This window comes from Piliocolobus tephrosceles, chromosome 16, assembly GCF_002776525.5.
Source record: "Piliocolobus tephrosceles isolate RC106 chromosome 16, ASM277652v3, whole genome shotgun sequence".
NCBI classification, from domain to species: domain Eukaryota; kingdom Metazoa; phylum Chordata; class Mammalia; order Primates; family Cercopithecidae; genus Piliocolobus; species Piliocolobus tephrosceles.
In genome coordinates, this window is record NC_045449.1 from 52,347,980 (window position 1) to 52,375,290 (window position 27,311).

General features: G+C 46.8%; 2 protein-coding genes across 3 annotated transcripts; one reads left to right on the forward strand and one right to left on the reverse strand.

The window, feature by feature from the left end:
• Positions 1-4,931: 4,931 nt before the first annotated feature.
• DUSP3 (dual specificity phosphatase 3) lies at positions 4,932-19,205 on the reverse strand. Its single transcript, XM_023191491.2, has 3 exons — positions 18,960-19,205; positions 14,850-15,076; positions 4,932-8,612 (listed from the first exon to the last, which is right to left on the reverse strand). Exons 1-3 carry the CDS (start codon positions 19,082-19,084, stop codon positions 8,407-8,409), a joined length of 558 nt encoding a protein of 185 aa, XP_023047259.1. The 5' UTR covers positions 19,085-19,205; the 3' UTR covers positions 4,932-8,406.
• Positions 19,206-20,383: 1,178 nt separating this feature from the next.
• On the forward strand, positions 20,384-24,769 carry CFAP97D1 (CFAP97 domain containing 1). Of its 2 annotated transcripts, XM_023191495.2 has the most exons (6): positions 20,384-20,535; positions 21,073-21,143; positions 21,747-21,865; positions 23,158-23,281; positions 23,815-23,871; positions 24,327-24,769. In XM_023191495.2, the coding sequence occupies exons 1-5, from the start codon at positions 20,412-20,414 to the stop codon at positions 23,869-23,871; spliced, it is 495 nt and encodes a 164-aa protein (XP_023047263.1). In that variant the 5' UTR covers positions 20,384-20,411; the 3' UTR covers positions 24,327-24,769. The 2 variants fall into 2 exon arrangements, with proteins under 2 accessions (XP_023047263.1, XP_023047264.1); XM_023191496.2 differs by lacking the exon at positions 23,158-23,281 and having other exon boundaries at positions 20,412-20,535; positions 24,327-24,390.
• Positions 24,770-27,311: the final 2,542 nt, after the last annotated feature.

The following is a 27,311-nucleotide window of genomic DNA, read 5'->3' on the forward strand; positions in this document are numbered from 1 at the left end:
ATAAAGCACAGCTCTGTGACCACAAGTCTTTCTCCTGTTGCCCACCTCCTTCCCTCCTTTGCCCTCCCTCCCACAACTAACCCCTGGCAACTACTCATCTAATCTCCATTTCTGTCTTTCTTTTTTTTTTTTTTCACTTCAAAATTGTCACATAAATGCAGCCAGGTGCAGTGGCTCACTCATGTAATCCCAGCACTTTGGGAGGCCGAGGCAGGCAGATCACTTGAAGTTAGGAGTTCAAGACCAGCCTGGCCAACATGGCAAAACCCTGTCTCTACTAAAAATACAAAAATTAGCTGGACATGGTGGCTCACACCTGTAATCCCGGCTACTTGGGAAGCTAAGGCAAGAGAATCGCTTGAACCCAGGAGGTGGAAGTTGCAATGAGCCGAGATCGCACCACTGTGCTCCTGCCTGGGTGACAGAGTGAGACTGTCTCAAAAAAAAAAAAAAAAAGTTATATAAATGGAATCAATTAGTTTTTAGTCTTTGGGGATTTTTCTTTTTTCACTCAGCATTATTTCCGTTATCAAAGTTGTACGTATCAGTAACGTGTTCCTTTTTTTCCTTTTTTTTTTGGCTGAGTAGTAGTCCACAAAGTTAAAAAAACAAAAAACAAAAACTTCAGAGTTATTTCTAGAAGTGAATGCTGTGTCTGAGGGAGTGTGAAGAGTTTGGTGGGTCTGATGAGGATATTACACGGCTGTTTTCCAGAAAACCCGGCCTGGTCCCTGCCGTCACCCACAAAATAGAGGCTCTCATAGACGGCACTTTGCTGAGGCTGCCGTAACTAAGTACCACAAACTGGGTGGCATAAACAACAGAAGTCGTCCCACAGAGCTGGAGGTTAGGAGTGCAAGTTCAAGACGCTGGCACAGTTGGTTCCTTCGAGGACAGTGACAAAGGCCTTTTACCTGCCTTCTGCTGACTGCTGACAAGCTTTGGCATTCACTGGCTTGCAGAAGCGTCACCCCCAATCCCTGCCTTTATCTTCACATGATGTTCTCTCTGTGTTCGAGTCTTCCCCTTTTCCTAACGATGTCAGGCATATTAGATTAGGCCCAGCCTAATGATCTCATCTTAACGAATTACATCTGTAATAGCCCTATGTCCAAATAAAGTCACATTCTCAGGTACTGCAACTTAGGACTTCAATATATGCATTTGGGAGAAATGCAGTTCAACCCATAAACAAGACTGTCGACACTGGGTTTGGGCTGTTGAATTTTTGTTGTTGTTGTTTTTTTTGTTTTTTTTTTTTTTAGACAGAGTCTTGCTCTGTCGCCCAGGTGCGAGTGCAGTGGCACGATCTCAGCTCATGTAACCTCCATCTCCTGGGTTCAAGCAATTCTCCTGCCTCAGCCTCCCAAGTAGCTGGGACTACAGGCTCCAGCCACCACACCCAGCTAATTTTTGTATTTTTTTTTTTTTTTTTTTGTAGAGATAGGGTTTCGCCATGTTGGCCAGGCCGGTCTTGAACTCCTGACCTCAGGTGTTCCCACAATCCCACTAAGTGCTGGGATTGCAGGAGGGAGCCACCAGTGGCACCCAGCCGATTTTTTAAAAAATTGAATGTAATAGTTGAACCTTAATTTCTAGAAAAACTGTTTTTCTATGTGATGATTTACTAGCTTTTGTTTCTTTCGAGTTGCTTCTTCCAATGTTCACTTGCCAAACATTTAATAAAGCAAGGAGGACATGCACTCCCTCTCCAGGAGCTCGCATACCATGGAAGAAATAATTTCTGCATCCAAACAACTCCACTACCAGATGGAAGGTGATCAGTGCCACTGAAAAAAGGTTTGGATGCTTTTTTCTTAAAAAAAGACTTTATTTTTTTTTTCTGGAGCAGTTTTAGGTTCACAGTAAAACTGAGTGGAAGGCACAGAGATTTATCACATACCTCCTGTGCCCACACATGTACAGCCGCCCCCGTTATCAACATCCTGCCACCAGAGTAGTGCATTTGCTATGATTGATGAGTCTACATGACACATCGTTATTACCTGAAGTCTATGGTTTACATCACAGCATTAGTGTTGTACATCCTATGGCTTTGGACAAATGTATAATGACATACATCTACCATTATAGTATCACACAGATTAGCAGTATTTTCATTGTCCAAAAAAACTATGTGCTCTGCCTATTCATCCCTCCCCAACTTTCCCCAACCCCTGGCAATGACTGATCTTTTTACTGTACCTTTATTTTTGCCTTTTCCAGGATGTCCTATAGAGTTGGAATATACCCATACATAGTCTTTTCAGATTGGCTTCTTTCACTTATTTCACAAATATTCATTTGGGGTTCCTCCATTTTTTTTTTTTTTTTTTTTTTTTTTTGCCCAGGCTAGAGTGCAATGACACGATCTCAGCTCACCGCAACCTCCACCTCCCAGGTTCAAGCAATTCTCCTGCCTCAGCCTCCCGAGTAGCTGGGATTACAGGCATGCACCACCATGCCTGGCTAATTTTTTTTTTTTAGTAGAGATGGGGTTTCTCCATGATGGTCAGGCTGGGCACAAACTCTTGACCTCAGGTAATCCAACCACCTCGGCCTCCCAAAGTGCTGGGATTACAGGCATGAGCCACCGCACCTGGCCCTCCATGTCTTTTCACGGCATGAACAGCTTATTTCTTTTTAGCACTGAGTAATACTCCATCGTCTTGATTTACCATGGTTTATCTAGTCACCTATTGTCACCTACTGAAGGACATCTTGGTTGCTTTCAAGTTCTGGCAATTATTAATAAAGGTGGTATTAATATTTTGTACAGGTTTTTTGTTTTAAGACAGAGTCTCACTCTGTCTCCCAGGCTGGAGGACAGTGCCATGATCTCAGCTCACTGCAATCTCCGCCTCCTGAGTTCAAGTGATTCTCCGGCCTCAGCCTCCCGAGTAGGTGGGATTACAGGTGAGCATCACCACACCTAGCTAATTTGTGTATTTTTAGTAGAGAAGGGGTTTCCCCACGTTGGCCTGGGTGTTCTCAAACGCCTAACCTCAAGTAATCTGCCCACCTCAGCCTCCCAAAGTGCTGGGATTACAGGCATGAGCCACCACATGCAGCTGTGTGCAGGTTTTTATATGAACATAAGTTTTCAAATCATTTGAATAAATACCAAGGAGCATGACTGCTGGATTGTGCAATAAAAGTATGTGTAGTTTTGCAAGAAACTAAACTGCAAACCATCCTCCAAAGTGGCTGTACCATTTTGCATTCCCCATTGAAACAGAGTTCCTGTTGCTCCACATCCTCACCAGATGCATTTTTTTAAAAGGACAATTTTCTTATGGGCCTTCAAAGGAGAGAACAATCTCTTTCCCCTGGGGAAGGTCTGGGATCCTTATGGTAAGATATGACATTTGGGCCAGGCGCGGTGGCTCAAGCCTGTAATCCCAGCACTTTGGGAGGCCGGAGGCCGAGACGGGTGGATCACGAGGTCAGGAGATTGAGACCATCCTGGCTAACCCGGTGAAACCCCGTCTCTACTAAAAAATACAAAAAACTAGCCGGGCGAGGTGGCGGGCACCTGTAGTCCCAGGTACTCGGGAGGCTGAAGCAGGAGAATGGCGTAAACCCGGGAGGCAGAGCTTGCAGTGAGCTGAGATCCGGCCACTGCACTCCAGCCTGGGTGACAGAGCGAGACTCCGTCTCAAAAAAAAAAAAAAAAAAAAAAAAAAAAAGTGACATTTGGACCAGACTTTGAATGACAGGCCAAATTTGGAAAGTATATTACGTTCCTTTGACTCCTTGTGATCATAGAATCTTTGATCTGGAAGGAATCTCAAAGGTCATCTTGTTTAATTCTCCACTTGGTTCTGGAGGAGGCCCCTATCTCTAATTAATGGAAACTGAGGATTCTCCTTATTGGCTGCATTTTAAAACAGATTTTGCTCCCACTGGTAGGTGGTAAAAAGGAAATATCTGGATTGAGAGAGAAAACTTCTGCTTTTAGGCAGTAGCCTGCATTGAGGGATGTCCAAATCACCTTGTCTTTATTTGCACATCCATACACAATGGAGGCCATGTAGCTGTTAAGATGAATGGGGTAGAACGATAAAAACAATAACTAAAATGTCAGCTAAGCAAAACAAACAACAAAGCAGAGATATCTCTGTATATACACATGTATGCACATGTGTGTGCTTATATATGCTTGAGATTTTTCCTGTAAGGATATGCTTATGGGGAGAGAAATTGAAGGAGCAAGTGACTCACTTTTCCACATAAGCCTTTTGCATTAAGTGTATTACTATATACATATTATTTTTAATGAAAATTTTCTTAAATTATACTTAAAAACACTTTTACGTGTTTTATATTTTAGTGCTCTGCCTTTAGATTTTGTGTAGAACCATAAAGATTATGTCGTCAGAGGTTTGACAAATAGTGAACGAGTCCAATTGTTTCATATGATAGAGGCAACAGGAACCTCAAGGGGCTGTCTCTGCCCAGACTTCTGTCTGGGAGAAAAGGCACCCACTTTCTCTCAAAGGAACATAACACCAATAGTGGAATTTAAGGCATCTGGGGGAAGGGGATATGTTTAGGAACTGTTCATTTGCAGGATCACTCAAATCCCAAAATGCCACCCAGTCATCACGTGAGGCTACCTTGAGATGAACAACCCAGTCCCCTACTGTCTTAGGAGTACAAATCTTACCTCCTTCATCCAGGTGGGCCATTCTACCTAGGAATATTCCTAACAGAACATTTCTGGTACTGGAGAGATGTTCATCAATATCTACTGCATAAACAGGACCATCATGGAACCTATAACTAGCTCAGAACAGCTATGTTTTAAAGATGATTATTTTTAAAAAGTTAGAAAAAGCAAATATGAAAGCTAAGCCCTCACGAAAAAAGCTAAGCATAAAAACATAAAAGAAAATCAACTGTGATAAGAAGGACAAAAAAAAAATACCTTTGTAATGTAAGACATTTATTTTGGCTACAGTTTTGGTGTTTTAACACTGATTTGTGATACAATGGACATTAAACTTCCTTTAAAAAAGAAAAAAACAATTTGGTAGCTCTCCCTTTTCTGTCCAGAAAATTCACTCTTTCACAATCAAATTACCCTAAAATCTGGCGGAGTTAAGAGGCAACAAAAGTTAAGCTTCCAACCAATCTGCTCTCTCAACCTGAAATGTCTTCTATTTCCAATCAGGTTAAAACCTTGACTTGGAAGAACCATCACTGTTAGCCCTTCAGTGATTCCTGACACTAGTTCTGTGAAAAAGAACATTTCCTACGAGAAAAGCTCATGTCTTCATATTGAAGATCAGTGCTTTATTTATTTATTTTTATTAAAACAGTAGCATCTTAACTTGTGGCACAAAAGGCCCCAACATTCCCTTTCCGAACCATCCATCACGATGGGTGGAAGGCAGCGCCACCTGCTGGCCGTCATATTATGACTCTCATACCCATAATTTCCTTGTGGTGCTTAATTCCAAGTGGGGATTATTAGAGACCGCTCAGAGCCAAAAGGGACCTGAGAGGTCTTCTAGATGAGTCCCCTCATTTGTAGGTGGTGGTTTCTGGATAACTCAGAGTGGCAGGGACACAGACCAGCCTGTGGAACGGTATACTGCTTTAAGATTGAGAAGAAAACCATTTGGCGCTCTAATTTTGCCTGGATGGTGCTCTGTCTGTCAAAGAAAGGGATCAGGTCTGGGGAGGGGGTAAGGGCACCCTGAGTTCCTGTTCAACACTTCCCAGGTGGTAGAAGGCTGTCCAGGAACAGCTCCCATCCACAACTGGGCATGTGTTGGCTCTTACACAAGAGACTTTTATTTTACTTGAACTAGGAGCTAAATTTCATTAAGTAAATATGGGATTTTGGGGGTGAAGGACTATCAAGAAATCCCAAGTTATCAGCATAAAAGTAGTTTCAAAGTAAAGGCAGTAATTCTCCCAGTGGCCTTTTCACCCTCATGCCCCCACAGAGGCTTTCGAGAGGTCCTCGTTAGCCAGCCACACCAACCTGCTGTGTTCACGTAAGTAGCTGTGCCTGTCCCATGGGGTGACCACTGCCTGGGCATGGGAGGGGAGCCCCAGCCCCAGCTCCCTAGCCTCTTCCAGGGGCAGAGCAGAAAGCTCCACTTAGGGGTACTACAACCCACCTGGAGAAAGAGCTGCACATTCTAGCCTATGAGGGACCCACCCTTTTTACTTGCTTCTCCGGGGCTGGATCAAGGGCATGTGCAGTACACCTGGAAATCCCAGGAAGCCCTTTTCTTGCAAAAGAGTATCATATGAAAGAATCCAGCTTCAGGGAGCAGCAAACCCAAAATCTTACCCAGCTCCACCTTATACAGCTGGACAACCCTGGGGGCCATGCCCTTAATCATTCTGAACCTCAATTCCTTTTTTAATAAAGGCCACAATACAAGAACAAGCTCTACTAACTTTACAGGGTTATTGTGAGGCTCAAGTCAGATTAAGTTGGAAGGCTACCTGGAAGCTGTGCAGTGAGGTACCCAGTTTAGAGGATGGCCATTTCACTTAGGTGGGTTTATCTGGACACCTTTTTCACTATCTGGAGAAGAAGACACATCCTAGTTGTTCAGGGCTGCTGTGGTCAGAGAGAAAAGTGGACAGCAAATGACCAGGCTGGGCAGGACTGCTCCTGTGTGATCAGAGACCTTCATAGCCGGGAGCGAGGCCTTACGCCACACCTGCTTCTCCGTGTCCCAGCCAGGAGCTCCTGGCCAAGTCTGAAAAAGGCACATTCCCCACCTTGGCATATTAACACTGCCTGAATTTAAATGTAAAACTGAGTTGTAAATAGTCAACAAAAGTCCCTGATATTTCATTTTAGGTAAGATTCCTTCACAAGGCCTTGCAAGTGATCCTACCATGAATTCAGGCTTCTGGGAGTGTGAAACACCCACCAGAACAATGCCCTATATATATCTGGTGCTCAAAAAGCGTTTAATTTCTTAAACTTTTATCAGACAACTATGTGCAAGGTGCTGGGGGCATGGCTGAGGACCTTTTCTTTGCCCAGAGTGACCCTGAAGATAAATAGCATCACAATCACTTTCCATAATAACAATAATGTAAAATCCTAACAAGACTGTGTTTAAAACAAAACTCTTATATTCTGGCAAATGTGCGTACACATGTGAGGGCTAGTGCATTCCAAAATCATCCTTAGAAAGTCTTTTGAAAGGTTGACTGTGTTTGGGTTTTTTTGCTCTACCACCAGTAAAGGATCCATTTGGATACTCCGCCATGTCTCGTGTCTGCCTGGCTGAGTCACTTCAGGAATCCCATGCTGGCACCAGAGAGCTCTAAGAGCCACCTGCAATGGGCAGGGTGTGTGCCTGGGACTTTTCACTTCCCTGCTCGTCTTCTGGCCGCATTTCTGAGAGGTACCCCCCCACACACACACCCATGCACACATGCTGTAATTGGCCAACTTCCTCCTCCTGTTCCTGGAATAGCAACCGAGACAAAAAGCAGTTAGCACGAGTGGCTTGGGCTTGCCAATGCTGTAATTCAGGACAAAACCCTTGTAATTCTCCAAATGGTGGGGTTTTTAAATAGGTTGGACTTCAACACCCTGTTTTCTAAAAAAGAAAAAAAAAAAAAAAAGCATGCCCAAGGCATCACTCTTCTCAAAAACGAAGTGACTGAGATAAGGCCAAAGCAAAATATTCCAGAGCAGCAGATTCTGAACTCAAGGCTTCCAAAGATTCACATTTTTTGAAAACTCTATGGATTTAGGAGGATTCTCCAGGTTTGCCCACACAAGGCCTCTTTGTGTAGGGACCATTCTTCCTAAGGAAATCATTCAACGCAGCCTTGCTATGGGAATCTCCATCCACTAATGACTGACAGACACCCCTGCCCCAGCTCCGGACCTCAAGACGTGAGAGCTCTGCCTATGTACAGGGTGTGGAAGGCTGTGGGGACAGTGGGGAGCACAGACGTGGTAGGGAGAGTGGCCTGCATTTGCATAGTTCCTTTACTAGGGCTCAAGGTGTTGAGGTCCCCACTCAAGAGAGGATTTGGGAGTAGGGGAAGGGAGGTCATGAGGGACCTCTATGAGCATCCTAGGCCTTACGCTTCCACACACCTCCTGCCCTGGGCCATCGGGAAGCATGCAGGCCACAGGCCTTCCCCCGCTGAGCCCCCATCCTAGGGAAAAGACGTCATAAGTTACAGAAACAGGACAACTGGGGAGCAAGGACGCCCCCCTTGGCAAGCTTCTTTATGTACTCCCCAGGCTGGGGAAAGTGGCCCAGGACTGTGTTGAGACAGACTTGTAGACAAGTGCCTTGTGATGTTGGGAGCAGGGTACAGTGTGTTTCCTAAACATGGCAGCTTGGGACATCTTTGCCCACGGCCTCCCCCGCAGACCTCTCAAGCAGAGGCAGCGGGGATGCCCTAGGGTTTCAACTTCCCCTCCTTGGCTAGTCTGTCATTGAGCTGGCACAGCTGGGCCAGGAAGCCATCGTTGGGGCCAATCTCACGGTTCTGCCTCACGATGCTCAGGGCAGACTTGACATCCATCTTCTGCCGCATCATGAGGTAGGCAATAACTAGCGTTGGAGAGCGGCTGTAACCTTCCCGGCAGTGGACGAGCACCCGGCCTGTAAGAAACAGGGGAGATGCGGTGAGCTGGGGGCGTCCCATCACACCATGGATGAAATGCCACTTAAAAGCACAATGTCACACCACGGTGTGCCCGCCAGAATGGCTAAAATGAAAAGGATGGAAAACCCAAGGTGACGAAAAAGGATGGAAGATACGGGGCAACTGGAACTCTTCTGCGTGGCTGGGGCAGGTGGGGTGTGAATTGGAACAACCACTTTGGAAAGTTGTGTGGCAAGGCGGTATCTCCTCAAACTGAACACGTGCATCCCCTCTGGCCCAGCAATCCCACTCCCAGGCCCAGGTCCAATAGAGATATGCATTCACATTCACAAACATGGGTCAGAATGTTCATAGGCAGCACTGTACATCATGGACCCCAGCTAGAAACCCCCAAAGGCTCATCCACAGTAGAAAGGATAAATACAAAGAATGACCAGCCCACCACTTAGCAGAAGCAACACGGAGGCAGCACACAGATATGAGGTGGACGAGCTCACAGAGTAGGAAAGTGGGTGAAACCCATCTGTGCTGTCAGAAGCCTGCAAGGGGCCGGGTGCGGTGGCTTATGCCTGTAATTCCAGCACTTTGGGAGGCCGAGGCAAGTGGATCACGAGGTCAGCAGTTCGAGACCAACCTGGCCAACATAGTGAAACCCCATCTCTATTAAAGATACAAAAAAATTAGCCAGGCATGGTGGCGTGCGCCTGTAATCCCAGCTACTCGGAAGGATGAGGCAGGATAATCGCTTGAACCCAGGAGGCGGAGGTTGCAGTGAACTCAGATTGGGCCATTGCACACTCCAGCCTGGGTGACAGGGCGAGACTCCATCTCAAAAAAAAAAAAAAAAAAGGCCAGACGTGGTGGCTCACGCTTGTAATCCCAACACTTTGGGAGGCTGAGGCAGGCGGATTGCCTGAACTCAGGAGTTCACAACCAGCCTAGGCAACACGGTGAAACCCCATCTTTACTGAAATACAAAAAATTAGCCAGGCATGGCAGCGTGCGCCTGTAGTCCCAGCTACTTGGGAGGCTGAGGCAGGAGAATTGCTTTAACGCGGGAGGTGGAGGTTGAGGTGAGCCGAGATCGCACCACTGCACTCCAGCCTGGGCAACAGAGTGAGACTCCATCTCAAAAAAAAGAAAAAAAAAAAAAAAAGAAAAAAAGCCACATTGTTGAAGCCATATGAACCCAGGTTTAAATTTGACTGACTGATTGTAATGGTTAAATGCATCCATTTGGCTAATGCATAATGCCCAGTCACTTGATCAAACACTCATCTAGATATTGCTGTGAAGGTATCCTGTGGCTGTAATTAGCATCTACAGACAGTTGACTTTAAGTAAAAGGGGACCACCCTTGATAATGTGGGTGGGCCTCATCAAAACAGTTGAAGACCTAATGGACAAAGATTGAGGTTTCCTGGAGAAGACGTAATCACACCTCGACTGTTACAGAGAAATCCTGCCAAAGTTTCCAGCCTGCTAGCTTGCCTCACTTCAGACTTCCCAGCTCTGAGAAGCACATGAGTCAATCCCTTAAAATAAATCATATATGTATATATAAATCAATATAATAAATATATATAAAATAATATATGGCCAGGTGCAGTGGCTCACACCTGTAATCCCAACGCTTTGGGAGGCAGAGGCTGGAGAATCACTTGAGGCCAGGAATTCAAGACAAACCTGGTCAACATAGTAAGATGCCATCTCTCAAAAAAAAAAAAAAAGAAAGAAATAGCCGGGGCGGTGACGCATGCTTGTAGTCCCAGCTACCTGGAGGCCAAGGCAGGAGGATCCCTTGAGCCTGGGAGGTCAAGGCTGCAGTAAGCCAAGATTGTGCCACTACACTCCAGCCTGGATGACAGAGTAAGATTCTGTCTTAAAAAATATATATATTGGCCGAGCGCGGTGGCTCAAGCCTGTAATCCCAACACTTTGGGTAGAGACTACAGACAACATATCTTATATGTAAATAATTATAACACATAACTATATAATTATATATTATATCATATAAAATTATGAATGATAAAATTATATCCTATATTAGATATAATTATATTAAATAAAATAATATATTTAATATAATTATATATTATATAAAATATATTTATATTATATACAATTAAATTTAAATTTAAAATATAATTATGTAAAATAGATTACATATAATTATGTATTTATTTATAATATATACTATATATTATGTATTTATATATAGGTTTATTTTTATTAAAAAATATATATAACATATTTTAATATAGTGTGTGTGTGTATGTGTGTGTGTATATATAAAATAGACACCATCTGTCAATATCCACAGGGGAGATTGGTTCCAGGACCTCCTGCAGATACCCAAATCCACAGATACTCAAGTCCCTGATTATAAAATGACATCATATATGCAAATAACCTCTGCACATCCTCCCCTATACTTTAAATCATCTCCAGATGACTTATGATACCCAAGACAATGTAAAGAGTTATTAAACTATATCATCTAGAGAATAACAAGAAAAAAAGTCTGTACATGTTCAGTACAGACATAACATTTTTTCATGTTGTTTTTAATATTTTCAGTCTGCGGTTGGTTGAATCCACAGATGTGGAACCCACATACACTGTGCACATACACTGCAAAAGTGTGTGTGTGCCCTTTTACCTGTTCTTTGTTTTGTGGTGTGTGTGTGGTGTAAGCGTGGTGTTTTGTCTTGAAGAAGCATGGGTCAGGCACAAATAAGCCCACCCTACTAGGAACTATGTTGAAAATTTTCAAGAGAGGATTTAAGGGAGACTATGGAGTACTCTGACGCCAGGAAAACTTAAAACTTTGTGTAAAATAGACTGGCCAGCATTAAGGGTGGGTTGGCCATCAGAAGGCCCTTGTTTCACACGTATGGCACAAGGTAACCTGTAAAGCCACAGCACCCAGACCAGTTCCCATACATAGATGCGGAGGACCGACTGTATATTCTATTGGTCCTGTTTTTTCTAGAGAATCCTGACCAATCCACTGGTTATTAACTCATGATCTACCTACCTCAAGGAGCCTCAGTTTTCTTATCTGGCCAATAGTACCCATTGCACAAGGTGGTTAGAAGATTAAAGGAGATGACACATGAATCCTCTAGGTTAGCACCTGGCATCCATGAGCACTCAACAAATGTTACCCAATACTGGGCATCCTCTGGTGGCACCTAGTACACCCTCAGCTGCAGCAGCCCTGGTCCTGTGTCATTGCCAGACATGCACAGATCGACTCTTCTCTCCCAGAGGACAAATTCCTTAAGAGCAAGAAATGGCTGGACACGGTGGCTCACACCTGTAATCCCAGCACTTTGGGAGGCCGAGGTGGGTGGATCACCTGAGGTCAGGAGTTCGAGACCATCCTGGCCAACAAGGCAAAACCCCGTCTCTACTAAAAATACAAAAATTAGCTGGGCGTGGTGGCACATGCCTGTAATCCCAGGTACTCAGGAGGCTGAGGCAGGAGAATCACCTGAACCTGGGAGGTGGAGGTTGCAGTGAGCTTAGATCGCGCCACTGCATTCCAGCCTGGGTGACAAGAGCCAGACTCCATCTCAAAAAAAAAACATAAACAAAAACAAAAAACCAAAGGCAAGAAATGTGGGGCATTGATTTTTGGATGTGTTACAATCTCTAGCATACACCATGTGCTCAATAAATATTTCCTGACTAGCTGAGTGAATTATTACCTACTAACACCTCTATAAGGGCATTGTTTGGTAAGGAATCTGCTAGCCCAGAGTCCAACAGAGTCTCTTCTGCTCCCATCACCCTACCCCAAAACACCACTCTATTTTCTCAATGCCTTCCAAATCAGGAAGCAGGAGTCCTCCACTTTCTTGCCCATTCACCCTCTGGCCTGTATGCCCAAAATATTCAGAATGGGGCTTCCCCTGCCCCACCTTAGGAATGAGACCCTCTGCAGAGCAGCCACCTCACCATCTACAACATACTCTGCATGCCCAGTGCACACAGAGCCTACTGGGAAAGGGGCCAGTTCAACCTCCCATTCCTCTAAGCTCAGCCCAGATACCACCTCCTCCATGAAGCCTCCCTTGGTTTTCCCAGCTGGAAGTGACTGCTCCCTCTTGAGCATCCTCAGCCATCCCACCCAGCTCTCAGTGATGGGTCCCTGGCCCCCACACCCTGTCAGAGGCCAGCATGTTTCTGTTGACTCACTTAGCCACTCATTCCTAGAAGCATTTAACTTGGCATTAGAGCCCATGGAATTCTTCATCACTTGCTCATTAATCATTTGTGGTGTACCTACTATGTGCTAAGGAGACAGACAAGGAACAAAGTGGACCCAGCCTGAGGGCAGGCGTCATGGAAGAGAGGACACCATGCCAAGGACGAGGTGGAGTTTGCCAGAGGACCGGGTAGGGAGAGGCAGAGAGAACTTTTCAGACTGAAGACCCAGCACACCTGGACTGAGACAGGAGGTCAAAAAAAGAGAATGTTCCTAGGTTTTGGGAAGAGGAAACAAAGTCAGAGAGCTTGAAATTCCCTGAATGAATGACCAATTGATATTACATGAGAACAACAAAATCCTTCCCCTTCACCCAGCCTATGTCTACACAGGGTGAGGAGCTCAGTACAGCTGGAGTGGAGGGGGTGGGCAGGGTGCGGGGTGACAGTGACCGGGAAGGACCATGAGGGGCCTGTCAGCAAAGTCTGCACATACTCCCACAGTAAAGCTTCTCTCTGAGCCCTGAGCGTGTGCTGTCCAGTGGTCTAGAAAATTGTGTTTACTGGAAATAATTCAGACGGTGAGGCTGCTGGGCCCAAGAATCATCAGAGTAGTAGAGCCAAGGCTGATCACACCTCATGGGGGTTCCCTCTGCTGGGAGGGTTTGGGGTGGGGAGGGAGGAAGAGGCTAAGGGAGGAGCTGAGAGAAATAGCTAAAAGCAGAAAGGGAGAAAGGGCAAGTGGCCCAGCCTGCTCAGCTGATGTCTGCTTTGTGGCCTTCTAGGGTTTCTTGCTGTAATGCCTTGGTGACTGCCAGCACCTTGGTAGTTCTCCTTCAGTCTTACCTTATCTTTGGGGGCTGCAGGAAGTGTTTTTTAAGTGGCTGGAAGATTTGGCCGGGGGGGCTGTGGTTTGCTGACTGCCAACCTAAGCCGACCATAGCTACCCCTTTTCCCCTTGCCAGGCAGTCACATGAATCTCTAGCCAATGAGATGTGAGGGGAATTTCTGGGAAATGTTTTACTTGTTCTTAAAAAAAGAGAGAGACCAGGCATGGTGGCACGGGCTTGTAGTCCCAGCTATTCAGGAGGCTGAGGTGAGAGGATTGCTTGAGGCCAGGAGTTGGAGACCAGTCTAGAAAATATAGCAGGACCCTGTCTCTTTAAAAAAAGAGAAAGTGGCTGGATGTGGTGGCTCATGCCTGTAATCCCAGCACTTTGGGAGGCTGAGGTGGGCAGATCATCTGAGGTCAGGAGTTCGAGACCAGCCTGACCAACATGGTGAAATCCCATCTCTACTACAAATACAAAATTAGCCAGGCGTGGTGGCACATGCCTGTAATCCCAGCTACTCAAGAGGCTGAGGCAGGAGAATCACTTGAACCCAGGAGGTGGAGGTTGCGGTGAGCTGAGATCGCACCATTGCATTCTAGCCTGTGCAACAAGAGTGTGACTCCGTCTTAGAAAAAAGGGAGAGAGAGAGAGAGAAGGTGGGAAGAGATGGCTGCAGTGCCTCATCTGCTGTACTTTGTCCTACTTGGATGTGGTGACCGGATCCCATCTTGGGACCACGATGGGAGCACCCAACACTGAGGTGGCAGAAGACAGAAAGGGAAAGGGCCTGGTCCAGATGCCACCACGGAACTGCTGAATCAACCAGCCCCCATGCTCCTTCACCTCAGGACTTCCTGCCATGCACATTAACACATCTTCCTCATCGTTACAGCTGTTTGAACAGGGGATGTGTAAGCAACTGGAAACCAGCCTCCAGCCAAAGTGCAGTCAAATGCAAGGACCCTGGGGCTGCCATGGTGTGAATGAGTTGCACATCCTGTGACACATGGGGCCACTTGACAGGCAGCCAGGTGAGCAGAGAGAGACCTACAGCTCTGTCATTCACCCCAGAAGATGGGAAACAAGGAGGTTTCCAAGAAGAGACCTGTTGTGGGCCTGTTTTCCAGAGGGACAGTCTAGTCAAAGCTGCCTCCCATCTTTTCCTGGCGGGAGGTCCCTTACCATTCTTTTGAGCCAAAGCCTGGTCGATGAAGTCAGCAGCCCTTTCAAAGTAAGCGCTGAGGTTGAACTCCTGTGTGTCGTTGGCCTTGATGCCCAGGTATGTGATGCCGGAGTCCTTGTAGAAGTTGGCATTGGTGTTGACGTGCATGAAGGACCTGCCCTCAGCCGCGTTCAGAACATGGGTGATGCCTAGTTTCTGCAGCTTGGGGATATCCTGAGCCACAGACCTGGACGGGAGACAATGGTGGGGATGATTCACCAACCAAATGGCAGCCTCACGGGGAGGAAGATGAAGAAGGATTTAAACCTCTTGGCAAAGCAAGGAACCTCTCCACGCTCTGGCCCCTGCTGGCTTCTCCTGCCTCAACTTATGACCTCCTCCCTGACTCTGGCCACATCGAATTGCCAGCAGCTTCCCCAAATAGACTGGTGGTTTCATAGCCATGCTGTTCCCTCTGGAATGCTCTTTCCCACCTTTTCTGGAGAAATGCTCCCTCTCATCTTTCACACCCTCTGCAGTGTTTGTCTCCCCTCCATTCCATTTGGCCCCATGCTCCCTAAGCTGTGGCTGGGGTGTACATAGCCAACTGGTTACAAATGGGCTCTGGAACCAGACTAACTGGGTCTACACCCAGCCCAGGTACTAGCCAGGCAACCTTAAGAAGCCATTTAACCTTTCTGTGCCTCAGTTTCCCTCTCTGTACAATGGAGATAACAGTGCCTTCTCCCTCAGGTTGTTATGAGTATTAAATGGGCTATTCCGTTGACAGAGCTGGACATGGTAGTGAGCACTATGATTCTAATGCTTGATTGTGCTTCTGTGTTTAGACATCCAGGCTTTGAGCTCCTTGAGAGAGGAACCATGTCTGCTTTAAGTCTGTTTCCCCACCATCTGCTATAGTACCTGCCACATAGTAGGTGCTGAATAAACAAGCGGTGAATGAGTACAGAAAAATAAATTTGTCATGCGCCAGGCAGCCCCCTCCCTGCCCCCTAGAGGGATCCTACCTACCACATTCCACTAGCTACGTTTCCAAAGCTCTTTTGGGTGATTTAGTACTTGGGGAGTAAGTGGCCCCAACAGAACTATGGGAGGTTACAAAATAATTGATCTAAGGCCGGGTGTGGTGGCTCACACTTATAATCGCAGCACTCTGGGAGGCCGAGGCAGATGGATCACCTGAGGTCGGGAGTTCGGGACCAGCCTGGCCAACATGGTGAAACCCTGTTTCTACTAAAAATACACAAATTAGCCAGGTGTCGTGGTACATGCCTGTAATCCCAGCTACTCAGGAGGCTGAGACAGGAGAATCACTTGAACCCGGAAGTTGGAGGTTGCAGTGAGCCGAGATTGTGCCATTGCACTCTAGCCTGGGTGACAGAGTGAGACTCTGTCTTGAAAAATAAAATAAAATAAAATAAAATAAATAAAATAAAATAAAATAAAAATAAATAAATAAAATAAAATAAAATAAAAATCCTAATTGGTTTGAATGGTGAAAAGGCTCTTTTATTTCATCTCACAAAACATCCCAGCCCAAATGGCAGTTTATGAAATGCCACCTCCTATGTGATCTTGTTTGCTCACTGCAAGCAGCCCTGTGAGGAACAAGGATGGCAATATCCCTGCTTAACGGAGCTTGAACTCAGGGCCAACAGGATGGGCAGAGGGATGAGCACAGGCCCCATGTGCTGCTGGTGGCAGAGCTGGGAGAAGACCTCCTTTCTCCCGACATCCAGCCCTGCTCTATCTTCCACCTCACTCTGCCTCTCATGCCCACATCTGCTGCAAAACCCCCACGGCCTGGCAAATGTGGCTCACACAGGCTCTGTCTCTGCCTTATGAGGACATGGCTGCAGCCCTGATTTTGTTAAGGGGATGGAGCCCAAGTCCTCTTGGTGCTTGGTGCTCATTGATCCTCTCTGTTGAGGAACCTCCACACCCCTGGCCAAGTCAAAGTCAGATGTGCTTAGAGGGCAAGGGATGTATTTTCTACAGGGGCCATCAGCAATTGCCACTCTGGCTACACCAGATGTGCACAACCTTGGTTTCCACTTGGGAAGTGATGACAGCTGAATGGCCAAGCTGCCCAAGCAAGCGGCGTTCCTGAGGCTAACAAGGCCTGCTTGCTGCTTGGGGCAAGAGGAAGGGTGTCTCTAGAGCTTTGCAATTCCTGAAGCCTTTGGCTGATACTGTGGGACTCTGTTTATTCCGGCTTAGGACACTGCACAGGACTGTAAAGCAGTGGCTGAGAGAAAAAAATACTTTGAAGAGTCACTCCCATTCATCTCCCTTCTCTAATACCTTTTTTTTTTTTTTTTTTTTAGATGGAGTTTCACTCTTGTTGCCCAGCTGGAGTGCAATGGCACAATCACGGCTCACTGCAACCTCCACCTCCCGGATTCAAACGATTCTCCTGCCTCAGCCTCCCAAGTAGCTGGGATTACAGGCGTCGGCCACCACGCCCAGCTAATTTTTGTATTTTCAGTAGAGACAGGGTTTCACCATGTTGGTCAGGCTGGTCTTGAACTGTTGACCTCAGGTGATCCGCCTGCCTCAGCCTCCCAAAGTGCTGGGATCACAGGTGGGAGCCACCGCGCCAGGCCTCTAATACTATTAATAATTCAATATTCAAAAAATTTACCATTATCATTATTACTATCTCTACTATGAATGAACATTGTACAGTGCCTGACATACAGTAGGTGCTCAGACTGGTGAATGAATGATGGAATGGATGAGAACTGTCCCCCTGAGGCTAGGGCCTGATGGACCCCTTCTAGTTCCATGATGAACCCCATTTCTGTGGCAGTCCTTGGCAGGCTGAACAGCAGGTCCTAGCAGAGGTCAGGAAATACATACATGAACAAGACATTGACCCTGTCCTTGTAGTCCCTCACACACTCTGAGCCACCATTTCCTCCTCTGTAAAATGGGAGGAGGGTTAGTTTTGAATTTTCAACATGCCATCCTTGGGCTGAGCCATGGAGCTTAGGAGTTTGGTAACTGGGTCCTCAGAGTCTCATGAAAATCCAACTTGAGCCTTTCCAAGGCTGTACAAGCATGCTAATCTATTCTTTCTTGTGGCTCCTATTTCACATCTCAGAATTCTAACACTGGTTCTCTCCTGCTAATTAGACATTCTTACTAGAAAAAATTTTAAAATTTAAATAAAAAAAAAATTCTTCCAGGTGGTGGCTGTAACAGGCAGTGGCTAACGCCTGTAATCCAAGCACTTTTGGAGGCCGAGGCGGGCAGGAGTTTGAGACCAGCCTGGCCAAGAGGCCAGCCTGGCCAATATGGCGAAACCCCGTCTCTACTAAAAATACAAACATTAGCCAGGCGTGGTGGTGGGCACCTGTAATTCCAGCTACTCGGGAGGCTGAGGTTGCTTGAACCCAGGAGGCAGCGGTTGCAGTGAGCCGAGATCGCGCCCTCCAGCCAGGGTGACAGAGCCTGGGAGTGAAAGGTCAAGAGCCTTTTCTAGGTAGTGGCTCAGGTCCCTAGGGGGATTATCAGTAGACCGTTCTTCCTGTAAATCAAACCACATCTGGAAGGTGGGGGCCTGGAAATCCCGGCCCAGCTCCCCGGACTCTCTCGTTTGGGGTGTTTAGGTTCCCTGATCCGGGACTGCCGGGCCAGGAAAATTCCATGCCCGAATTGTGACGTCGGCCCGTTGCCATGGCGGCGAAGGCAGACATTCCGCGGTGACCTCACTGCAGAACCAGGCAGCTGTCACATGACGCGCTGGCAGGAGACCGGCCGGGCGACCGAGGGCCACCTGTTAAGTGAACATGGTAGCCCCGACCCCGCCCAAGGCCAAGCCCCAAGCGGGTGGCGGCTGAGGACCCGGGCAGGCGCCCCCCGGGCTCCGTGCGCCCCGCGACGGGGAATGGCCGCGCCCGGCCAGCCAGGGTTCCAGTTCCTTGGCCCCACGCGCGGGGGTAGGCATTGACTCCAGCCACCTCCCAAGCCCCCGCTGTGGCTCCCGGAGGGGCGATCGCGCCCGGGTTCCCCCAACCCAAGACTCGCGACACCCCGACCCCGGCCTCGGGTGGGCGGGGCGTCCCGAGAGGGATGGCGGGGCCAGGCTCACTGGGGGGACTCACGCGTTGCCCACGTAGATCCGCGGGGTGACCTCGTTGCAGGGTTGGCTCGGGAGGCTGTAGCAGCCGCTGCCGTCCGAGAGCAGGTCGTTGAGATCCTGCACCGAGAGCTCGAACGAGCCCGACATGGCGGCGGCGGGGCCCAGCACGCCCGGCAGGAGCAAGCGAGGCGGAGAGCAGCGGGTCAGCTGGGCGGGGGCTCGCGCCAGGAGCCGCCCAGTCCCGCCCCAGGGGCGGGCCCGCCGGGCTCCGGGAGCTGAGGAGCGCGGGCGCTGTGACGCGGGGGCCCCGCGCGCCACTCCTGGGCGCGTCCCCGGGGGGAGACGCCACCGCCCTCGAGTCTCGGGAATCCTCGCCCCATCCCGGTCCAGGCCGTTTGTGTATCTTTGTGTATCTTTCTGTATCTTTGTAAACTGGGAAGCGCGGTGACTTCCTTCCCTGAATTAAATGCAGGGCCCAATAAACGTTTCTGTGGCGGAGGTACACCTAGAGGTCCCTTCAGTCTTTCAGGATTACAGGGACCGCGGGGTTCGGCTCGTGAGCGGCTCCCTGCTGTGGAGGCATCACCTGGGCGCTTGACAGAATCAAGCGCCCGGGTGATTGCTGGAAGGGTTAAATGTGACATTCAAGGAAGGCACCCAGCACTGCATGGCGAGCACTCAATAAGTGTTGGTCCTTCATCAACAAATGCGTTGAGCACCCAGTGGGTGCTACACCCTGTGCTGGGGTGGAGATCAATCAGACTCCTGCAGCCCTTCCTGAAGCAGATGCCAGCCCACCATAAGCCACTCAGCATTTCCTGAACTCCCACTAAGTACAAAAGATAGTCTCTGTACTGGAGGAAAGCCGCCCTCCCGTACTGCCATGAAAAACTGGCAGTTCCCTTCCTGCAAAAGAGCAAATTTGGCCTTGAATTCAGGAACCCCACATCCTGAGCCCAGCCCTGCCACCAATTTGGTTCTGGAGTAACATTGCTGCTGCTGTGGTCTTCAGTTTCCTCATTTGCAAAAGGAATTGGATCAGATTATCATTAGGGTCAACTTTCTCCTCCCCCAAACCTTGTGGTCTTGCACCTTCAGGCAAGCTATTGCAGTGGAGACTACTTAGCTGATAGCCCAAGATGTGTAACCAAGGCTGGAATTTCTGTATCCCTCACCCCACCCCATCCCTGGCCACCCCTCCCAGCGCACCACTCCTTTCCGTCTGGTGTTGGCTGGCAGCATCTGCATTCTAAGCAGGGGAGAAAGCTTTTGAGTTCCTTGACTTGAGCCTAGGTTAGCATTAAAAACACAAGCACAGAGGCAGCCCAGCCATGCTCCGCTGCTCCTACTCCCTTCCCGGGACCTGTCCCTGATGTCATAACTGGGTAACTATGACAGCTTGTCATGGGGACAGCTAGGCACCTCACAGAGGAGTCTGGGTACCTCATTTCTGAAGTGAGACTAGGAAGAGAAGATGAACAATTCCCTGGATTATCTGGCCTATCCTGTTATCGTCTCTAATCACAGGCAAAGCACAACCTTCAGAAAGAAACTGGACTTTGGCCACTACATATCTCACAAGAATAGAATACAAATAGGTATGTGGGCACTTTGGGCTGGACACCGCTATCAGGGATTTTGGAATGGTACCCCATAAAGAGATTGACAGTAAACCAGACCAGGTCACAGCTTTGGGATGATATGGCCTTATCTGCTGAATTTGGGCAAGAGGGCATTAGCACCAATAACAAAATGTATCTTCCACCAGGGAGTTCACTGGATGGAAATACTCCCTTAAACTCTTCAAAGCCAAAGTACGTCAGAAAGAGGATAGGACTTCAGAAGCCAATAGACAGGCTAAAAATATTGGAAAAGGATTGGAAGAGAGGCTCTTTCTTTGGATTAAAAGGATATTTATCTCTGTAAATTTTACTTTCACTATTCTTTTGTTTCTGCTCAAAAGTCTCCAGAGATGTGCATTTGATAAATTAAACCAAACCAAACTTCCTGAGTCGCATTAAGGTCCTAATTCGAAATTGTTCATTAGTCAAGGACACTGTCTAGTGCTGGTTTTCTGAGGCCGCTACTGGAATTCCTGTGATGTAACATTGTTCCCTTTTATCCCCCTTCTCTAGCGAAGCCTACTGTTGATACCAAACCTCCAGTGGCGCACACACATCACATTTTAAAATTGAGCAAACTACAGGTATTTGTTCTCGCTGTTTGCAGATGTGCAGATGTATTTTATTGACTTCCAGTCCATTTCCTAAAGAGGTTCAATTTCTCAGAGCCTTCTAAATACCCATCTACTCAAAGATTTGTTAACACTCCTCCTTCCCACACACGTCACCCCTAGTCTTTCCCGCCCCCTCCCCCACCCCGGCGGAGTCTCGCTCTGTCGCCCAGGCTGGGGTGCAGAGGCGTGATTTCAGCTCACTGTAACCTCCGCCTCCCAGATTCAAGCGTTTCTCCTGCCTCAGCCTCCCGAGTAGCTGGGATTACAGGCGCATGCCACCATACCCAGCTAATTTTTCATATTTTTAATAGAGACAGGGTTTCACCATGTTGGCCAGGATGGTCTTAGTCTTCTGACCTCGTGATCCGCCTGCCTCGGCCTCCCAAAGTGCTGGGATTACAGGTGTGAGCCACCGCACCCAGTGCCCCAGTCTTTTAAGTTCTGCTCCCAGTCTCCTCTGCGGCCCTCAGTGCACCCCTTTCCCACGATCTCAGAGGAGGGGGACACTAAGTCATTGTGTGTGGGAGCAGTGTACTGATGGTGTCACCACGGTGAGGTGTGGTTTCTTACCAGGGTGAACAAAAGAAAATCAACAAAATCGAGTATGAAAACAAGCAACTGTGTCAGAAAATCGCAAATGCCCATCGTGGCCCTGCCAAGGTGGATTGCTGGAATGAATATTTTTCCAAGAGGTAATGTTCTTTGTCTTCATTTCAGTTTTGAAAAGTCAAAATTGACTTTCCACTTGGGTTTCAGTGTGAGGTTTTCCCAAGCCAGAGGAGTACTTAAGGGAAGTTATTTTGAGGGAGAACCAAACAGACCATGTTACACAGAATGAAAACTTTAAAAATGGGGACCTTTCTCTAGCATTAAAGAGCTTTTATTTCATCTAAGAGACTTTTCAGAGTCCTATTCAGTTTGTCACAAGAATGCACTGCCCACTTTTATAAAATGGTGGCCATGTGTCTTAGCCCATTATAGGGTGTTATAGCAAAATGGTATAAACTGGTGGCTTATAAACAACAAAACTTTATTTCTCATAGTTCTAGAAGCAAGAAAGTCCAAAGATCAAGGTGCCAGTAAATTCGGCATCTGATGAGGGCCTGCTCTCATCAGACAGCCATCTTTTCACTGTAACCTCACGTGGCAGAAGGAGCAAGGGGTTTCTCTCAGGTGTCTTTCATAAGGACATTAATTCCATTAGGGTGACCTAATCATCTCTCAAAGGCGCACCCCCTAACCATCACCTTAGTGATTAGGATTTGAACATAAGAATTTTGGGGGACCCAGACAACTGGACCATAGCACCATGGCTGGGGCTATGATGTGACATTCTTAAAATTGGTTCCAGAAATCTTTCCTGAGCAACTACTATGTGCTAGGCACCAGGAATAACAGAGATGAAATGAAATGTATATTTCCTAACCTCAAAGAACTCAAGGTCTTGTAGGGGAGATATTTATGGAAATGATGACAATGCAGTGTGATTAGGATACAAAAGAAGCACATGCAAGAGAAAGAATTTGGTGTGAGGGGAGGAGATGGTCAAGATGCCATTCCTATATCCTGCTATATTCTGGTATAAGTTAAAAGCTGAGAGGAGCGAGGTGACCCAAAACTTGTCACCAGGGATTTATCCACAGGGAGACCTTCCCCCAACCAGAAGTTCTCAATCCTGGTTTTACATTATAATCCTTGGGGAATTTTAACAAAATGCCAGTGTGCGTGTTTCACCTCAGATCAATGAAGTAGAATCTTCTCATGGGCAACAGGGTTGAGGACCACTGATATAAACCTCCAAATGCTGTGTACATTTCCCGGAGTGCAGTGCGGATCAACAGGCTGCCCCAGTGGCCTGTGGGCTCAGCAGAACAGTTTACTCCCTGCACTTAGCCTGGCATTTATGATCTCATGACTTCATCTCCCCCACTTGTTAAGATGAGCATTTTCTTCTTCACCCATCTCGGGGTTTTGTGTTTTTCAGCTTAAACAGAGAAACGAGGAACCGCGAGCTAGTGAGAATCACCATGGAAAACCAGGGCATTCTGAAGAGGCTTGTTGATCGCAAACCCCACTATGACCGTAGGGCATCTGAAATGGACTGGCAGGCACGTGGGCACTTATGTTATATTCCCAGACACACACAAGAGTTTGTCCCTGTTCAGCCTGGAGAGAGTCTCAGAAAGATCCCTAAACAGCTAGAGTCAGATCACCTGAAATATAACAATCATTAAAGGAAAAACCATCCAAAGCAAACAAAACTAACAGGCACAAACCATCAAACAAACAGCTAAAACATCTTGGTCACAAAGCTATTATGTGTCAGTTTCATAACATAACAATTATGTGTCAGTTCCAGAAAAATAATCTAGTAGCATCTTCCCTCATCCCTTAATTCATTAAGAAAGCTGAATGTACAGGGATTAGGGTATAAGAATCAGTCAGTATGTGGTTGGTTTGCTTCATTTAGGAATGACCCTTAAAAAGGTCAGGGGAGGGGAAGACATCTGTGGTGTTTTAAAAAACCTCCACTTACTGACTTTGGTCTTTAAATCTTTTCTAAGTCATCCCTAGGATTTAGAACTTCAGTAATAGCACCAATGCCCTGGCATTGACATAAACCAATTTTTTTTCCTTCAAGAATTCAAGGCGCTATATCAGAAATACCACGAGATATCTTCTCTCCCGAAATGAATAGGTATGTCTCTCTCTTACTATCAAGCATTGTGACCACAGCTGATACCAAAGCCCTGAGAACCCCATAAATGGCGAATGAGGGGCCCAGTTAAGGAGACGGATTTTGCTCTTCTCATATAATATTGACTAGTCATCCATTCGGGAAACATGGGGCTCTCTGACTTTATTTCTTCTCTCCATACAAGAAGGAAATGATATTGCTTTTTGTCATCATCTTTGAGGCTTTGTGGGAGTCTAAGGGGAAGTGATTTGTTCCAATAAGACATAAACTGGAGGACCTGTGGCTTTGAAGTTGTGCCAAAGTTACATTCCAGGTCTCTCAGTATTCAAAAGTACCTGCGTGTTGTCATTTTGTATTATTTAACATTATTACTAATGACTAAATGGACACTCAGGTGTTCCAAAGAATAGTTCTGTGTAATTGATGTGTCTCCTCTCTTCTCCACTGAATACAAGGTTACTCACCATGGAAAAGGTACAAGAGAAGGCCCTGGAATTTCCTGGCTGCTTAGGATCTTAAGACACTCCTGGGTGGCTGAATGCTCAATCTTCAGATGCTTCAATAAAGCTTGGAGCATAAAATGTGTAAGTTACATTTAGGGGACCCAAAGGCTCTACGTTCTCATTCCCAAATGGAGCAGGCAGAAGGAAAGATGCAATGAGCATTTTTATTTGGGGCTATGAAAAGAAGTTTTAACGAGAGAAAGAGAGAGAAATCTGAGAGAACTCTTTAAAACATACACCATCATCACCATCCCACGGAAGAAGAAAAGCTGGGGTGAGATCATCCAGCCACAAGTATAGCACTGTCAAAATGGAAAACAAAATCACATGACAACATCAAGGTTCAGAAAACACAAGGAACAAGTGCCGTTAGTTCCTCTGTGAATATACACAATTGGAAAAGAATGCCTCATTGAAGTTTCCATGGACTCTGTTCATTTATAGGGAGCAGCAGCAGTGAAAATGTCTCAAAACATATGGTGTGACAATGTTGCAGGCCTGCTATGACTGGTCCTGCTGGTTTTTAGCCCAATTATATTAGTCAGCATTTTCCAAAGAGACAGACTCAATAGGAGAGAGAGAGAGACAGAGACAGAGAGAGAGACAGAGAGAGGATTTATTTGGGGGATTGGCTCACAAGATCATGGAAGCTGAAGAAGTCCCACCACAGGCCATCTGCAAGCTACAGACCCTGATGCAGCAGGGCAGATAACCCCCAAAGTGGGACTTAGCCTGCAAGGGTTCTTGACTTCACCCAGGAAAGAATTTAAGGGTGAACCAGTGGTAGGGTAGAAGAAGACAGTTTTATTTTATTTTATTTTTTTTTTTTTTTTGAGGCGGAGTCTCGCTCTGTCGCCCGGACTGGAGTGCAGTGGCCGGATCTCAGCTCACTGCAAGCTCCGCCTCCCGGGTTTACGCCATTCTCCTGCCTCAGCCTCCCGAGTAGCTGGGACTACAGGTGCCCGCCACCTCGCCCGGCTAGTTTTTGTATTTTTAGTAGAGACGGGGTTTCACCGTGTTAGCCAGGATGGTCTCAATCTCCTGACCTCGTGATCCACCCGTCTCGGCCTCCCAAAGTGCTGGGATTACAGGCTTGAGCCACCGCGCCCGGCCAAGACAGTTTTATTGAAGCAGCAGTGTTATAGCTCTGGCAGTGTTACAGCTCCATGACTGCTCCTGCAGAACAGGGCTACCCCATAGGCAGAGAGCTTTGCAGTCATAGTTATACTTACTTTTAATTACATGTAGATTAAGGGGCAGTTTGTGCAGAAATTCTAGGCAAAGGATAGTTTTTTTTTTGTTATTTTTTTTTTGTTGTTATTTTTTTTTTTTTGAGATGGAGTCTCATTCTGTCGCCCAGGCTGGAGTGCAATGGCACGATCTCAGCTCACTGCAACCTCCACCTCCCGGCTTCAAGCGATTCTCCTGCCTCAGCCTCCCAAGTAGCTGGAACTACAGTCACATGCCACCACACCCAGCTAATTTTTGTATTTTTAGTCGAGACGGGGTTTCACCATATTGGTCAGGCTGGTCTCAAACTCCTGACCTCAGGTGATCCACCCCCACCTCGGCCTCCCAAAATGCTGGGATTACAGGCGTGAGCCACCGTGTCCAGCCTATAGGAAGGGGTAGTAATTTTTGGGTCCTTAAATCATTGCTGTGGAAAGGGGTGGTAACTCCTAGGTGTTGCCATGGTAATGGTAAACTGACATGGACACACTAGTGGGAATGTCTTATGGAAAGCTGCTTCCACCCCTTCCCTGTTTTAGCTAGTCCTCAATTGGATCCTGTGTCCAAGCCCTGCCTCTGGAGTCAAGTTCTGCCTCCCACCTCACTGGGATGCTGGTAGCATGGCTTGGTCCAAGCCCAAAAGCCTCAGAACCAAGAAGAAGGTGGTGTAACTCTCAGTTCAAGGTCAAAGGCCTGAGAACCCACCAGGGGGGACAAGGGTACTGGTATATGTCTTGGAGTCCAAAGGCCAAGGAGCCTGGAGTTGTTGTTCCAGGACAGGAGAGGAAGAGTGTATTCTAGTTCCAGCAGATAGATTGACATATTCACCTCTTGTCTGTTTTTGTTCTCTCTGAACCCACAGCAAGTTGACTGATGCCTCTCCACATTGAGAGTGGATCTTCCCACATAGTTCACTCAGACTTACATGCTAATCTCCCCTGGAAACACTCTCACAGACACACCCAAAAATAATGTTTTACCAGCTTTCTATTCAGTCAAGTTGGCACCTAAAATTAACCATCGCACTGACTTTTTAAACTTTCTATTTTGAAATAATGAAAATTCACGGGTAGTTGAAAATAAAGGAACAGGGAGGCCTCCTGCAACCTTCACCCAGTCTCCACCAATGTTAGCATCTTGCATAACTGGAGTACAATATCAAAACCAGGAAACTGACACTGGGATGATGCACAGAATCTATGCAGGCTTCATCAGTTATACATGCACTCATTTTTGTACATATGTGTATAGCTCTATGCAGTTTTTCTCACATGTATAGCTTTGTGTAACCACAACCACATTCAAGATACTTAAAAGCACTATTATCAAAAGACACTCTTGTGCCACCCTTTAGCCACAGTCACCTCAGACCCTTAAACCTAACTCTTGGCAATCACAACCTGTTTTCCACCTCTCTGTTAGTTCATGGTATTACATAAATGCAGTATATGTCCATCCTTTTGAGACTGGCTTTTTTCACTCAGGATAATTTCCTTGATGTTCATCCAAGTTGTGTGTGCCTTTTTATTGCTAAGTAGTATTCCATGGTATGGACGTACTACAATTTATTTAACCACACATCCATCAGAGGACATTGGGGTAGATTCTAGATTTTTAAACATTATTATTATTATTATTGTTGTTGTTATTATTATTATTATTATTATTTTGAGATGGAGTCTCGTTCTGTTGCCCAGGCTGGAGTAC

What these genes read in the sequence shown, in the direction of transcription:
- DUSP3 (XM_023191491.2), bottom strand. Translation starts at nt 19,084, where the DNA reads ATGTCGGGCTCGTTCGAGCTCTCGGTGCAGGATCTCAACGACCTGCTC. An exon ending in CGGATCTACGTGGGCAACGC is followed by an intron (nt 15,077 to 18,959) that starts GTGAGTCCCCCC and finishes TCTCCCGTCCAG; the next exon opens with GTCTGTGGCTCAGGATATCC. An exon ending in GGCTTTGGCTCAAAAGAATG is followed by an intron (nt 8,613 to 14,849) that starts GTAAGGGACCTC and finishes TGTTTCTTACAG; the next exon opens with GCCGGGTGCTCGTCCACTGC.
- CFAP97D1 (XM_023191495.2), top strand. Translation starts at nt 20,412, where the DNA reads ATGAACAATTCCCTGGATTATCTGGCCTATCCTGTTATCGTCTCTAAT. An exon ending in AATGAATATTTTTCCAAGAG is followed by an intron (nt 21,866 to 23,157) that starts GTAATGTTCTTT and finishes TGTGTTTTTCAG; the next exon opens with CTTAAACAGAGAAACGAGGA. An exon ending in CATCTGAAATGGACTGGCAG is followed by an intron (nt 23,282 to 23,814) that starts GCACGTGGGCAC and finishes TTTTCCTTCAAG; the next exon opens with AATTCAAGGCGCTATATCAG.